Genomic DNA, 15144 nt, shown 5'->3' with positions numbered 1-15144 from the left:
ATCCACAGATCAGCAGTAAAATAGCTAATATATTCTTCATAATCCACTGTCGAACTAAATGTAAAGCTAAATTTATAGAATGATTGTCACTTACCAATGACCAAATACCAATATCCAACTAATGAATCAAACAATCCATTAAATATGTAATCGGACTGTGACAAGAACAACAATTAGATGTTCATTAACATATCGCATGTAAAATATAGACAAGAGACAGAAAAAAAAAGTTGCTATCCAAAGAAAGAATTAAATTAGCTGACTTCACTTCTGAATATGCCACGAAACTCCAATGCATCCTAACTCCCAATTCTGTCTGTCAAATTATTGAAAAATAAATAATACCAATTTTAACACCCAAGTAATGTTTGTTAAATACGCAAATATTATGCATAAAATTTACATAATGTCAATGAGTTGAAGTCCTTAGTAACAAAAACGCTATACAAGTTAGATTGAAGTAGTTTAAATTAATGAAATACAAATGAAGTTTCTTTTTATTTAATATTTTCAAAAATATAAAATTAAATTTATTGAAACCCAAAACCAGAACCACAACCTAAATACTTAAAATAATTCAGAAAATTCATTAAGATTGCATCAAATCTTCTTTCACGGAAAAGTTTACGTAAACTGTTGCTTTACATTCATTGTCGGTATAAGCCCTCAGTCTAATTTGATATTCACCAGTTGGTAATGGTAAATACTTTAATTGCTCTTCCTTGAGAACCCAATCACGTACATAGAGTTCTTTCTGCAATAGAAATTTTGTTAAAATTTGTTTAAAACCATCGAATTTATAACTTACATCATATGGACACGTCTGATTTATATTTGAATATTTGAGAAACGCTCGGTAAATTATTCTATGAAATGTTAATGTCGAATTTGTGCATGCCATAGCTTTACAGAAATCAAGGGACGAATTGAAAATAAATGGACGAAATTCACTGTATTTCTTCCAAAGACTGAGATTTACCTGTAATATACAAAAATAAAACTCAAAGTAGTATAGTACTCGTATAGTAATATATTTAATATTCACCTTAGCATTATTGAAAGGTCCTGTTAACAGTTTCGCATCGATGGTCAAAGCAATAATGCCACGTCCAATAACCTTAAGTTTGCATTGGGCAAATGAAACATAAGATTTATCTAGCACATTACATTTAATGTTGGTAAAACGATATCTTCTATCCGGTGAAACGATGCCACATAGCAATAATATTATTAAAAGTGCTCGCATTGTCAGGCCAACAGCAAAACTCATAACTAATACTAAGAATGTTGTTTATGGGATTTTATATGAATTTGGAAAATTTACATTAAACATTATTAATAGTTAGATAGCTCATTTAATATATTTATGGACTGATGACTAAATATGAGGTAAACAGATCGATATACTTAATTTTCATAATTATAGCTGTTACCTATAGGGTTAGAAGATTATTATAACCAGGTAATGTATGTAACAAGCAAAGGATGGAAATTCAGACCCTATAAAGTAGATATATTCTTGATCAGCGTTCACAGTTGAGTATAGCCATATAAGCACCTATGAATACCGTATGAACTCCTAAGTCTCAGAGACTATAAGAGATAGAGCTACAACTTAATATATTTCTAAAGGACTTGTTATGTTTTCACGCAGACCAAGTTTATTTTAATATACCAGATTGTCAGCTAAGGCAAGTAAGACCTGTAGTAAGTAGGTGTTCTTTCCATTTAAAAGTATTTTTTAAATAAATTTTACAATTTTTATCTGATCGAAACTAAATTTCCTGGAATCATAAATACAACATTTTAAAAATTTGAAGTCCAAAGAAACAAACAATTACAAATGAATTTGTTACCTGCTTACAAATTTTGTTTCAAATATTTTTTGAGATATTATATAATAGAAAATGTGAACCAAACCAGAACCGCAACCAAAACTCTCAAAATAATTCCTTAAATGCCTTATGATTGCATCAAATCTTCTTTAACCGAAAAGTTTATGTAAACTATTGCTTTACATTCGTTGTCGGTGAATGCCATCAATTTAATTTGATATTCGCCAGATGGTAATGGTAAGAGCTTTAATTGCTCTTCTTTAAGAACCCAATTACGTATGTAGAGTTCTTTCTGCAATAGATTTCATAATTGTGAGATGTTAAATTTGATTGAATTGATAACTTACATCATAAGGGCACGTTTGATTTAGATTTGAATATTTGAGAAGAGCTCGATAAATGATTTTATGTAATGTTAATGTCGAACTCGTGCGTGCCATAGCTTTACAGAAATCAACGGACGAATTGAAAATAAATGGACGAAATTCACTGTATTTACGCCAAAGGCCGAGATTTACCTGAAATTAAACGAAATAAAATTTAAAGTAGTATAGTATAGTACAAAATAATAGTCACCTTAGCATTATAGAAAGGTCCTTTTAAAAGCTTCGCTTCCACGGTTAAAGCAATAATTCCACGACCAACAACCTTAAGTTTGCACTGTGCAAAGGAGGTATATGATTTATCTAGCACATTGCATTTAATGTTGGTAAAACGATATCTTCTCTCCGGTAATACGAATCCGGAGAGTAATAATGTTATTAAGAGACTCGCATTGTCATTCAAACAGCAAAACTAATAACTAAAACTAAGAAGTTTGTCGAGGGGATTTTATATGAATTTGGAAAATTTCATTCATTAATGCATTAAACATTATTAATAGTCAAATGGCTCATTTAATATCTTTCCGGCATGATGACCAGATATGAAGTAGACCGGAAGGTATACTTTATTTAAATATATAATTTTATTATTATATTACCATTTATTTGAACAAAAATAGCTTTAACTTATAAACACAAAGATAAATTGAGCAAAAAAGATAAGCAGGAACAAGAATGATTTCTGTTTTATTTTCTTGCTTTACTTTAAGACAGCAATAAACTTTCTTTAACCAAAAAATTGGCATACAATATAGCTCTACATTTGTTGTCGGTAAAACCCTTTAATTTAAGTTGATATTCTCCCGACGGTAGCGGCAAGAATTTCAATTGCTCATCCTGTAGGACCCAATTACTTATGACAATTTCGTTCTGAAAATACATTCATCAATTGCAATTAGGATAATTAATTATTTTAACTTACTTCAAAGGGACAAGTATGATTCAAATTTGAATACTTCTTCAAAGCTCTGTAAATTATTCTTTGAAATGTCATTGTCGAATTCGTGCATGCCGCAGCCTTGCAATAATCCAGCGCCGCATTATATAAAAATGGATGGAATCCATTATATTTACGCCAAAGACTGAGATTTACCTGTGAAAATAAACCAATAATAACTAAAATACATCACAAACACATTTATACCACACCTTAGAATTATAAAAGGGTCCTTTTAAAAGATTTGCATGCACATTTAAAGCAATAATTCCACGACCAAGAACTTTTAGATTGCATTTTGAAAAGGACACGTAGGATTCGTCTATAACCTCACACTTTAAGTTGGTAAAACGAGTTGTTCTCTCTGATAAAGCAACGGAGGACAAAACTAGGATGAGGAATGATGTCCACATTGTTATAGCGATAGACGAACAAAAACTACAAATCGTTGAATACTTTTACAAATAATTCATTGGAGCTTTTATATAGATTTAGACAATAAAAATCATAATGGCATCAAGTAAGTAGTTGTCAAAATAATTATTCAATCTTTTTCCGCACGAACGAGTCAATTCGTTTAATTTACTCAAACAATTCATTTTGTTATCTATTGTAATATGTAATTAAAAAGTACTTAATATACAGCCGATTAAAGCTATGTTCTTTTATAATAAATATAATTATTTAACTAAAAATATGTTTTTTTATGGTGACTTTTTAGTTATATAAAAAAACAAGTAAGAAAGTTACAGTCGAGTGTGCTCGACTGTGAGATACTCGCTACCCACTTTTAATAAAGGCAAAATATTGCGGTATAATTTTCAAAATATACCGAAAATATACCAAATGGTATGTTTGGTATATCGATATAGTACACCATTCAAAATATAGACGGCACAATATACCAAATTGTCAGCCAAAGCAACTAAGACCCCTAGGTCTTAGGTCGCCTAGTAGGCGTGTTTGCCCATACAAAAGTATTTCTTTAATAACTTCCACAATTTGTATCTGATCGCAATCAAATTTTCAGGAATCATAAATACTATAGTTATTATTGTATACACCAAAATTCGCCCCTCTAGCTTTACGGTTGTTATTTAATTTTTTTGATATGCTGGGGCGGAAGTGGGCGTGGCAAAAATTTAAAACAAACTTGATCTGCGTGCAAACATAACAAATGCAGTCGAAAACAAGTAAGAAAGCTACAGTCGAGAGTACTCGACTGTGAGATACCCGCTACCCATTTTGAATAAAAGCAATATATTTTGCGGTATTATTCTCAAAATATACCAAACATACTGCAAAAATACTAAAAATATACCAAATGGTATATGTGGTATATCGATATAGTACCGCATTCAAAATATACCATAGACGGCACGATATACCACATTGTCAGCCAAAGCAACTAAGACCCCTAGTAAGTAGGCGTTTTTGCCCATACAAAAGTATTTCTTAAATAGCTTCCACAATTTTTGTCTGATCGCAACCAAATTTTCAGGGATCATAAGTACTATAGTTATTACTGTATAAACCAAAATTAGTAACTCTAGCTTTAAAATTACGCTTGTTATTCGATTTTTTTGATTTGCAGGGGCGGAAGTGGGCGTGGCAAAAATTTGAAACAAACTTGATCTGCGTGCAAACATAACAAATGCTGTCGAAAAAAATTATAGCTCTATCTCGTATAGTCTCTGAGATCTAGGTGTTCATACGGACAGACGGACAGACGGACGGACGGACAGACGGACATGGCTATATCGTCTCGGCTGTTGACGCTGATCAAGAATATATATACTTTATAGGGTCGGAGATGCCTCCTTCTACCTGTTACATACATTTCCTGCCGGCACAAAGTTATAATACCCTTCTACCCTATGGGTAGCGGGTTTAAAAATTATAGTTTCAAGAGATACAAATGCCAAATATATAAAAAATGCAATTGCCTTTTAATGGTTTATCAACGAATCAATAAATTACAATTCACTATCGTTGAAATTAAAGCAGCAATTAATTAAAATCTATTTATCAAATTATAACAAACTGTAATTATGATCATACAAGGTTTCTGTTGATTATGTTGCAAGTATAAAATAATCTACTTTTAAGTATTTCATTCGCGAAATGTAATTATAATAATGGTGTAATTAAACAAAGTAAACAAAACATCACTGGATCTTTATCCCAAAATTTGATAATTTATTTCGGACCAATAGGTCTCTAAATACTTAAAATGTATATTGCAAACTCTGAAAATGTGTTGCCTACTTTTGTGCGGATAAAAAAAGAATACTCGAAAATTCCAAATCTTGTATAATACTATTAAAAGTGTATATTGTATCATACTATAAAATAAAATTATTATTAAAAGTGCTCGTATTGTTATTGTTATACTTAATTTTCATAATTATAGCTGCTACCTATAGGGTTAGAAGATTATTATAACTTTGTGTTTCCAGGAAATGTATGTAACAAGCAGAATTTCAGACCCTATAAAGTATATATATTCTTGAGTAGCATCAACATCCGAGAAGGTATAGCAATGTCTGTATGTCTGTTTGTCTGAACACCAAAATCTCAGAGACTATTAGAGAAGGAGCTATAATAATAATAAAAATTCTTAAAATTGCTGCACTTTTATAACCGCAATCCATAGAGTAGCAGTAGTTTTTTCCCATACAAAAGTATTTCTTAAATAAGTTATATAATTTTTATCTGATCGCAACTTAACTTTCTGGAATTATAAATATACAATATTAAAGAGTTGAAGTCCTCAGTAACAAACAATTCAAAATAAATTTGTTCACGGCTTGAAAAGTTATTTATTATAATTTAATGTAACAATATTTCAAATAGTTTTTGAGATATAATAGAAAATGTGAACCAAAACCAGAACCGCAACCAAAACTCTCAAAATAATTCCTTAAATGCATTATGATTGCATCAAATCTTCTTTTACCGAAAAGTTTATGTAAACTATTGCTTTACATTCGTTGTCGGTGAATGCCATCCCTTTAATTTGATATTCGCCAGATGGTAATGGTAAGAGCTTTAATTGCTCTTCTTTAAGAACCCAATTACGTATGTAGATTTCTTTCTGCAATAGATTTCATAATTGTGGGATGTTAAATTTGTTTGAATTGATAACTTACATCATACGGGCACGTTTGATTTAGGTTTGAATATTTGAGAACAGCTCGGTAAATGATTCTATGAAATGATAATGTCGAATTCGTGCATGCCATAGCTTTACAGAAATCAAGGGACGAATTGAAAATAAATGGACGAAATTCACTGTATTTACGCCAAAGGCTGAGATTAACCTGAAATTAAACGAAATAAAATTTAAAGTAGTATAGTATAGTACAAAATAATAGTCACCTTAGCATTATAGAAAGGTCCTTTTAAAAGCTTCGCTTCCACGGTTAAAGCAATTATTCCACGACCAACAACCTTAAGTTTACACTGTGCAAAGGAGGTATATGATTTATCTAGCACATTACATTTAATGTTGGTAAAACGATATCTTCTCTCCGGTAATACGAATCCTGAGAGCAATAATGTTATTAAGAGAACTCGCATTGTCAGGGCAATAGCAAAACTAATAACTAAAACAAAGAAGATTATCGTGGGGATTTTATACGAGTTTGGAAAATTTCATTCATTAATGCATAAACATTATTAATAGTCAAATGGCTCATTTAATATCTTTCCGCCTTGATGACCAGATATGATATATATATATATATATATATATATATATTATATTATTATTTATTTAAACAAAATAGCATTAACTTATAAACACAAAGAGAAATTGAGCAAAAAAGATAAGCAGATACAAGAATGATTTCTGTTTTATTTTCTTGCTTTACTTTAAGATAGCAATAAACTTTCTTTAACCAAAAAGTTGGCATACAATATAGCTTTACATTCATTGTCGGTAAAAGCCTTTAATTTAAGTTGATATTCTCCCGACGGTAGCGGCAAGAATTTCAATTGCTCCTCCTGCAAAACCCAATTACTTACGACAATTTCTTTCTGAAAATACATTCATTAATTGCGATGCTCTTATGATGTTATTCATTATTTTAACTTACTTCAAAGGGACAAGTATGATTTAAATTTGAGTACTTCTTCAAAGCTCTGTAAATGATTCTTTAAAATGTCATTGTCGAATTCGTGCATGCCGCAGCCTTGCAATAATCCAGCGTTGCATTATATAAAAATGGATGGAATCCATTATATTTACGCCATAGACTGAGATTTACCTGTGAAAATAAACCAATCATAACTAAAACACATCAGATACACATTTATACCACACCTTAGAATTATAGAAAGGTCCTTTTAAGAGATTTGCATGCACATTCAAAGCAATAATTCCTCGACCAACAACCTTTAGATTGCATTTTGAAAAGGACACGTAGGATTCGTCTATAACTTCACACTTTAAGTTGGTAAAACGAGTTGTTCTCTCTGATAAAACAACGGAGGACAAAATTAAGATAAGTAATGATGTCCACATTGTCAAACCGATAGACGAACAAAAAACACAAATCATTGAATACTTTTACAAATAATTTCATTGGGGCTTTTATATAGATTTAGACAATAAAAATTTTAATGACGGTAAGTAAGGTATTTGTCGTAATAATTATTCAATTGTTTCCGCACGAACGAGTTAATTCGTTTAATTTGGAGTGTTTTTCAAACTCAAACAATTCATTTTGTTATCTATTGTAATATGCAATTAAAATGTACTTAATATATATTATATATATTTCATTTATTTCTTATTTTTACAAACGATCAAAGCGATGTTCTTTTATAATAAATATAATGATTTAACTAAAAATATGTTTTTTATGGTGACTGTTTAGTTATATAAAAATTATAGTTTCAATAGATACAAATGCCAAATATATAAATAATGCAAATTGCCTTTTAATAGTTTATCAACGAATCAGTAACTTAGAATTCACTATCCTTGAAATTAAAGCGGCAATTAATTAAAATCTATTTATCAAATTATAACAAACTGTAATTATGATCATACAAGGTTTCTGTTGATTATGTTGCAAACATAAAATAATCTACTTTTAAGTATTTCATTCGCGAAATGCAATATGTAATTATAATAATGGTGTAATTAAACAAAGTAAACAAAACATCACTGGATCTTTATCGCAAAATTTGATAATTTATTTCGAACCTTTAGGTCTCTAAATACGAAAAATGTACATTGCAAACTCTGAAAATATGTTGCCTACTTTTGTGCGGATAAAAAAATAATATTCGAAAATTCCAAAGCTTTTATACATACATACATATACAAATTTAAAGAAATAAATTAAGATGGGTTTCAATAAAAATTCCTTTTCATTAAATCTTCAACTCGTTCAAAATTTACATAAACTTTGGCTCTCAAAATATTATCGGAATATGTAAACAACTGAATCTGGTATTCTCCTGATGGTAGTGGTATGAATTTTAGAAACTCTTCCTTGAACACCATATTTCGCACATATATTTCGTCCTAAAATAACGTGAATTAATTTAAAATTATATATACAATAAAATTGTATACTCACGTCATACGGACAAGAATGATTAATATTTGAGTTTTGCTTTACGGCGTCCACAAATACTTTTTCAAATGACAATTTGTATTTAGATGACGAGACAAGCTTACAAAAATCAAACGTGGTATTAAACATAAAGGGCCGAAAACCATTATACTTCCGCCAAAGACCAAGATTTACCTGTAATATGAAAGATAGTCATTACTAAAAAAATTTCATAATATTTTAAAATCAACACACTTTTGCATTGGTAATCGGATCTTTCAAAAGAACTGCTTGAATAGTTAATGAAATGAGTCCACGGCCCAGCACTTTAAGATGGCATTGCCTAAATTTAACATATAAGGGCGACGTTTCCACACACTTGACGTTCGTATAGCGAGTTACATTTTTAGATAATCGATCAACAGATAACACTGATAACACAGCCAGCAGCAAAAGCGAGAATGACATCCACATTTTGAGTTCTAAAACTTAAACTGAATTGTTGAATGGTTTAAAGCAACTTTCAAACTGAGTAATCTTGTTATATATTACTTCAACTATATTCGGATCATTAACTTACCGATCCTTATTTGAATTATTGTGCAGTGAATTGAAACCACTTTTACACACGAAATATTAGTGAATAAACCCACTAAACATTAGTAATTAAGTCAAAAGAGTGCCTACAGTTTGTTAAAATATATATTATAAATATACCGAAACATACTACAAATATACAAAATTAATGTGTCAGAAAATTCTCAATTAACCGAATTCAAATACAGAGATATTCTCAAATATACAACATTAATATACCAAATATACCAAATTAATATACCAAGAAATATACAAATATATTTTTAGCTCAACCATTTAAGCCCTAACTTCGAAACTTTTATAAAATTTAAGGCGATTATCTGAACAGACAGACATATATCTTCTCGGCTGTTGATGTTATAATCTTAACCCGTCATTACATAACATATAACAAATCATTTTTTAATATCTTTATTTCTGGTATTTACATTTCAGCCAAAATAACAAATTAACATTTAAATATAGTATAATTATATGTAATATCATTACATTAAGATCTTTCATAAAATGTGCATAATTTATAGACACTTAAATATAATATTCTGAATATTACAAATTTATTTCTTGTTTACCTATCGATAATAGGTATACAAATAAGCTGTAACTGCGCAATTTGACATTTGAATCATTTTCATATTATTAAATTCCACAAGAGTTCGCAATTGAATGTATTTAAATATTATTGCTACAATAAATATTCGGATTTTAAAAACCGAAATAAAATTTGTCATGAACAAAACTCAGATGAAAAGTTCTTTAAAATGTGCGCCAGTTGAATAGAGATTCTATTTATGTGAAGTATTCAGAACATCTTACAGTTGAAGTTCTGAATGTTTTGCATTTGGACAAAGTCAAAGTTTTTCGGGCAGCAGCAGTTGATTAGGGATTCTTCAATTTGCATTTGCTTATGCAAATCGTGCAACGGAAACGGAAAGAGAAACAAAATCTGCTCTGAGGCAATCAAAATTGTGATTCCACATTATAAAGCATCGCTTTTGACCAGCATTTTTTTACTTTTGCTGGGTAACCAACGAATTAATTTTGACTAATTAGTCGCATGAATTTTTACGGCGCAGCTTTCGAAAGCCGCACTCATTGGCATAGCCTGTAAGTCATTTACATAAATTCGTGAATAATGTGTAGGCAAAGAAAGAGAGGGAAATGAAAGGTCTCGGGGCATGTAAAAATAAATTTGCAGTGCGGCTAATTATGACTGAGATTGAGTGCCAAAAACTTTTCTGACAGCAAAGCAAAAATAATGGGCCAGAGATCTGAAAACAAGCTTAGGGACAACACCTTTTCGGAAAATCGCTTCGTAGTGCAACGCTTGTGAGTGTATTAAGGAGATGTCAGAAACTCAATCAAAAACTTTGTCTAAGCTGTGGCAAACTTGTTGCCAGCAGCTGTGTGTATATAAGCAGGCAACTTAGTTGCCATTATTAACAAGTTTTCGTTATGCAAATGAGCTTCGAACATCAACAGCAACATGAAAGATGCAAAAGTAAAAAGAGCAACGAAAACACAGGAAAAATAGTTCAAAGAATCTTTTTTGTTAGTTGAACATACGATCAGAAGCAAAATAAATGATATTCTAGATATTTATTTTATTTCATTATTAATGATTTTCCTTTATTTCAACACTTGACAGCGGTTTCGGTTAAAAATGCATAACTCAATGAAATTGATGAATGTTTAAGTGACAAGCGTCAGTTGGTGTTGCCATTTCCTATTGTTCGCCTAACAAATGATTTGTGGGCCTCAGAACTCAAGTCCAAACCCAAACCCAAACCCAAATGCAACTCAATCTCAATCAATTTGGAGAGCTGAAATAGCGACGGCAAAGCTGAAACCCAAGAGATTATGCTTGTGCTTGACTTTCATAACTTGCCGCAATTACAGAGCCCTAATGCTTCGTACTCTGGACCCCGTGACCTTTAAAGCAGCCGCCCATTGATTTTGTCAATGGCAAAAGAAGAAAGCCCCAATGCCTTGTCATAAATCAATCCGAGCGCAAATTTTTCGCCAAAGCATTAAAAGCATTACAAAAAGCGCAATTTTTTCTGTTCTGGGTTTTTTGTTGTTGCTTTCCTTGGCAATCCGCCGCGACTCCAGGCTCTCAACCGCCATGCTGTCATGTCTTTGTCATGTTGAACAAAAGCAGTTGCCAGTGGCTATGGCAGCAGTGGCCATGTTACGTATACGCCCCGTAGCACACATGCAAAGGACATCATGGGCAAATGAATGAATGAATGAATGAATGCCAAACCTAAGGCAATCTTTTGTCTGCTGTGTGTGTTGTTGTCTAGCTGATTCTACTTGGAGGAATACTTATATGTGGATTTTGCATGTTCGCTTTAAGCTTTCTGCTTGGCATTTGATTGTTTTCCATGTCGGCAGCAACGCCTGCAAAAGCCTTCGTAACTAAGTAAATATATTTATCTTGGCTCATTTATATGCATTCAGCCCGCCAGAGGGCACAACGAATAGACTTCTACTAATACATGTACACATCTCTTACGTATATTAGATAAACTTTATCAAAACGTATCGTTATCGTTATTCGCTTTATTTCGTTGTAGGTCAACAAATGTGTCGACTAAGCAGTTGTTGATGCTCTCTGTTCTTTGTTCTTTGCTCTTAAAGCCCAGCTCTTAAGTTTGTGTTCCACAATTTGTGGCATGCAACACGTACGTACCACAAGCCCCCATTTCGGTTTCACTCGACAGCCGAAAACAAGTTTGACAGCTTTTCGAGCTCATTTCACATGCAATAGAATCCCACGTAACAAGAATTCTTGGCTGCCAGCTTCTTCTTGGTGTAAAGTTCATTGCCACAAGTTGTGGCAAACAGCAACAGCAATGAAAGTGAAGATGCAGATATGAATGCAGTTGCCAAACAGGTCGATACTCAAAGCAGCATTTGGCATAGTTTTGCATTAAAATAAAATTCCAGAATATCATATAAAAGTCTACAACATTCTGCAGAGATAGAGAAAGAGATAAAGGGTGAAAATGGTAATATTTATATGTATGCAGAGATAGAGAAAAAAATAAAAGGAGGGAAAATAGTTATAGTTATGTTCTGCATAGCTTTTGAATGTCTGACTGCTGCTCATGAGGGAAATAAAACACTAAAGCATTGACATTTTGAAGTGCTCTCAATGCACATGAACGCACATGAATTATTTTCAGCTAAACAAAACGACAATATCGTTGCATGGATCTGCGGTTATGCAATGAGGGGAATTGGCGGAAAACACCAGCGAAAAATACATCAGCAAAATGAAAATGAAAATATAAATGCAAATGCAAATGTCTAATGGATTTGTTGTCATTTGAAACCGACAATTCTGACCACGAGAGCGGAAAACATGAGCAATCATTTTGCATCATGTTTAATTTAGCGATATTAAGTGCATAAATTGTTTAAATACTGCACCACAAATATTACAAATTAAACGTATTTCAATTAGCGTGTTTGGATTCAAATCAATAGTCCACAAACTATTTCCGTGAGTTACTTATTGTTAAACAATTGAGCAATCAGTGTTACTGCATAATTCTCTTATTGTGGGAATTGCCTATATCAATTTACATTTTCCACATTTTTTGGCCTCCATTGGCATCCATTTTGCTCGCAGTCGGAGGTCGCTCAATGTTCCGTATCGTGTCCTGGATTCATTGGCTGCCTTCTACAGGATGTGTATTGTCAAATTGTTGTTCTCGATATTCATATGCACATATATTTACTACGAATATCAAAAATGTTCTTGTAACTTTTTATTTATTGTGTATTGCTTTTAAATTCATATTGTATTCAATTTTTGCCTCAACTTATGCTACAATGGCTACGAAACTTCTTTTATGTTTAATATCACATGCGATTATTGCAAACGTGTTGCCAAAGGCCATAACAAACTGTCAATTGAGTACATTTTCAGTTGCCCAAAGACAATTCGGCTGTCATCCTTCCATCAATGCTGCAAAATAATAATTTAAAATTTATTTTATTTAACTTTAACAAGATTTAATTGTGCAGAATATGGAATTTTCAGAAAGAGCATCTCAATTTATTTTGCCTGCACACAAGTATTAAATGTAATCAATTTTGTTTGGATTACAAAAATAATTGAGCAAAGAAAACATTATTAAAACTTATGTATAAATAATAATTGAAAGTAACTCCAGAGAATTTATTTTTCTTTATAGGATACCTTGTACGATAACGTCTTTATATACATAACATACGAGATGGATTTAAAAAGAATTAAATTGAAGATAGTAATGTAAAACACGCAATCGGGATTGCACCTTCTAAGTATAAGTAAAAGTTCGAAGTAATAAAATCCATCTAGAAAAAAAATTCCGATGGCACGGATGGCACCTTCTATTCCTAAGTAAAAGGTCGTTTTAAATTACCTAATAACAAAAATGAATCATAGCTATTTTACCCTTTAATAATTAACCGAATCTCTAGGCAAAGGCTACAAACTAAAAATCAATAAAGCAAAACAGCTTATCAAAATTTGTACTACAAAATGGCACTGATTATTTATAATTTTATATGCATGTGCAAAATTGCACAATTTTACGTTTTAACCTATTGATACCACAAATTGATACATATTACCATATTAAAATACTCAAAATAAATCAATAAAAAATCTGTAATTGTTGTACTACTATAAAAATGATCATTCAGGCAAAACAACACATCATTTATTATATTTAATGTTAGTCGAAGTCTAGGACTGTCAACAATGTGGAATCTGTTCATATTTCTACTACTTGTGGAATTCTCAGCAAGTGTCACACGATTTACAAACATCAATTGCGAGGTCTTAGAAGCATCAAAAACATCATTTAAGGAGTGCGAACTTAAGGTTTTGGGCCGCGGTAAAATCGGCTTGAATCTTCATATGGAACTCAATTTCACAAATACTACAAATGTTAAAGTAAGTTCAATTATTATAATTAAATATTATGCTAATCATTTTACATGTTTTGCACAGGAAAATATCAGTTTGTTTCGTAGATTTAGCGGATTTTGTCCGTTTATGTTCAACAAAACTTTTGATTTCTGCAAGTTTATGGCTAACTCAAATAGTAAACTGTCCTTTGAGAAACTTGTACTTGGTTCAATTAGTCAATTCTCGAATCTAAATCACTCTTGTCCATATACGGTAAGTCAGTTGATCTATTTTAATATTTATTTGAGAACATTTTCTTGATTTCCAGAAAGATATAATCATTCGAAATATGTTATTTAAAGAGGAGTTTCTCGAATTTTTGCCACTTCCCTCTGGCGAGTATAGATTTCAGTTCATGACACAAATGGATAACATTTGGGTAAACCGAATAACTGCTCAAATGTCACATAATGAAAAACTTACTGTAAGCAAATAACTTGAATACTATAAATAAGTAAAGACGCCACAATTAAGTTTCTAGTACTATAAGATTCCTGCAAGACATTATTTTGTACTCGGAATTGTTTCAGAAATTACTTTTAGAGGTATGTATATAAAATTCGTAAAATTTTGTGACAATAATTGTCTAGAAACTTGGTTATGTGTACTTATAACTAGTAAGAATGATACAATTAATCCGTAGAATATACTGAAGGCTCCATTTGGTGTATCGATATAGTACTAAATTTAAAATATACCATAAAGTGCAAAATATACCTGATTTTCAGCAAAAACAACTTTGCAGTAGACAAAAGTATTTCTCAAATAACCTTCTACAATTTTGATCTAATCGCATCTAATCGAATCATAAATACTGTAGTCTCTGAAATCCAGTCCTTTACATGGACAAACG

General features: G+C 31.4%; 2 protein-coding genes across 2 annotated transcripts; one reads left to right on the top strand and one right to left on the bottom strand.

The window, feature by feature from the left end:
- Window positions 1-589: 589 nt before the first annotated feature.
- On the bottom strand, window positions 590-1316 carry LOC132788244 (uncharacterized). The gene is made up of 3 exons (XM_060795575.1): window positions 1046-1316; window positions 809-979; window positions 590-754 (listed from the first exon to the last, which is right to left on the bottom strand). Exons 1-3 carry the CDS (start codon window positions 1268-1270, stop codon window positions 590-592), a joined length of 561 nt encoding a protein of 186 aa, XP_060651558.1. The 5' UTR covers window positions 1271-1316.
- Window positions 1317-14081: 12765 nt separating this feature from the next.
- LOC132788243 (uncharacterized) lies at window positions 14082-14970 on the top strand. The gene is made up of 4 exons (XM_060795574.1): window positions 14082-14276; window positions 14334-14504; window positions 14560-14670; window positions 14935-14970. Exons 1-4 carry the CDS (start codon window positions 14082-14084, stop codon window positions 14968-14970), a joined length of 513 nt encoding a protein of 170 aa, XP_060651557.1.
- The last annotated feature ends 174 nt before the right edge of the window (window positions 14971-15144 follow it).

This window comes from Drosophila nasuta, chromosome 3 (genome assembly GCF_023558535.2).
Source record: "Drosophila nasuta strain 15112-1781.00 chromosome 3, ASM2355853v1, whole genome shotgun sequence".
NCBI classification, from domain to species: domain Eukaryota; kingdom Metazoa; phylum Arthropoda; class Insecta; order Diptera; family Drosophilidae; genus Drosophila; species Drosophila nasuta.
Note: the sequence above shows the minus strand (reverse complement) of the source record. Positions and strands in the feature narration are given on the sequence as shown.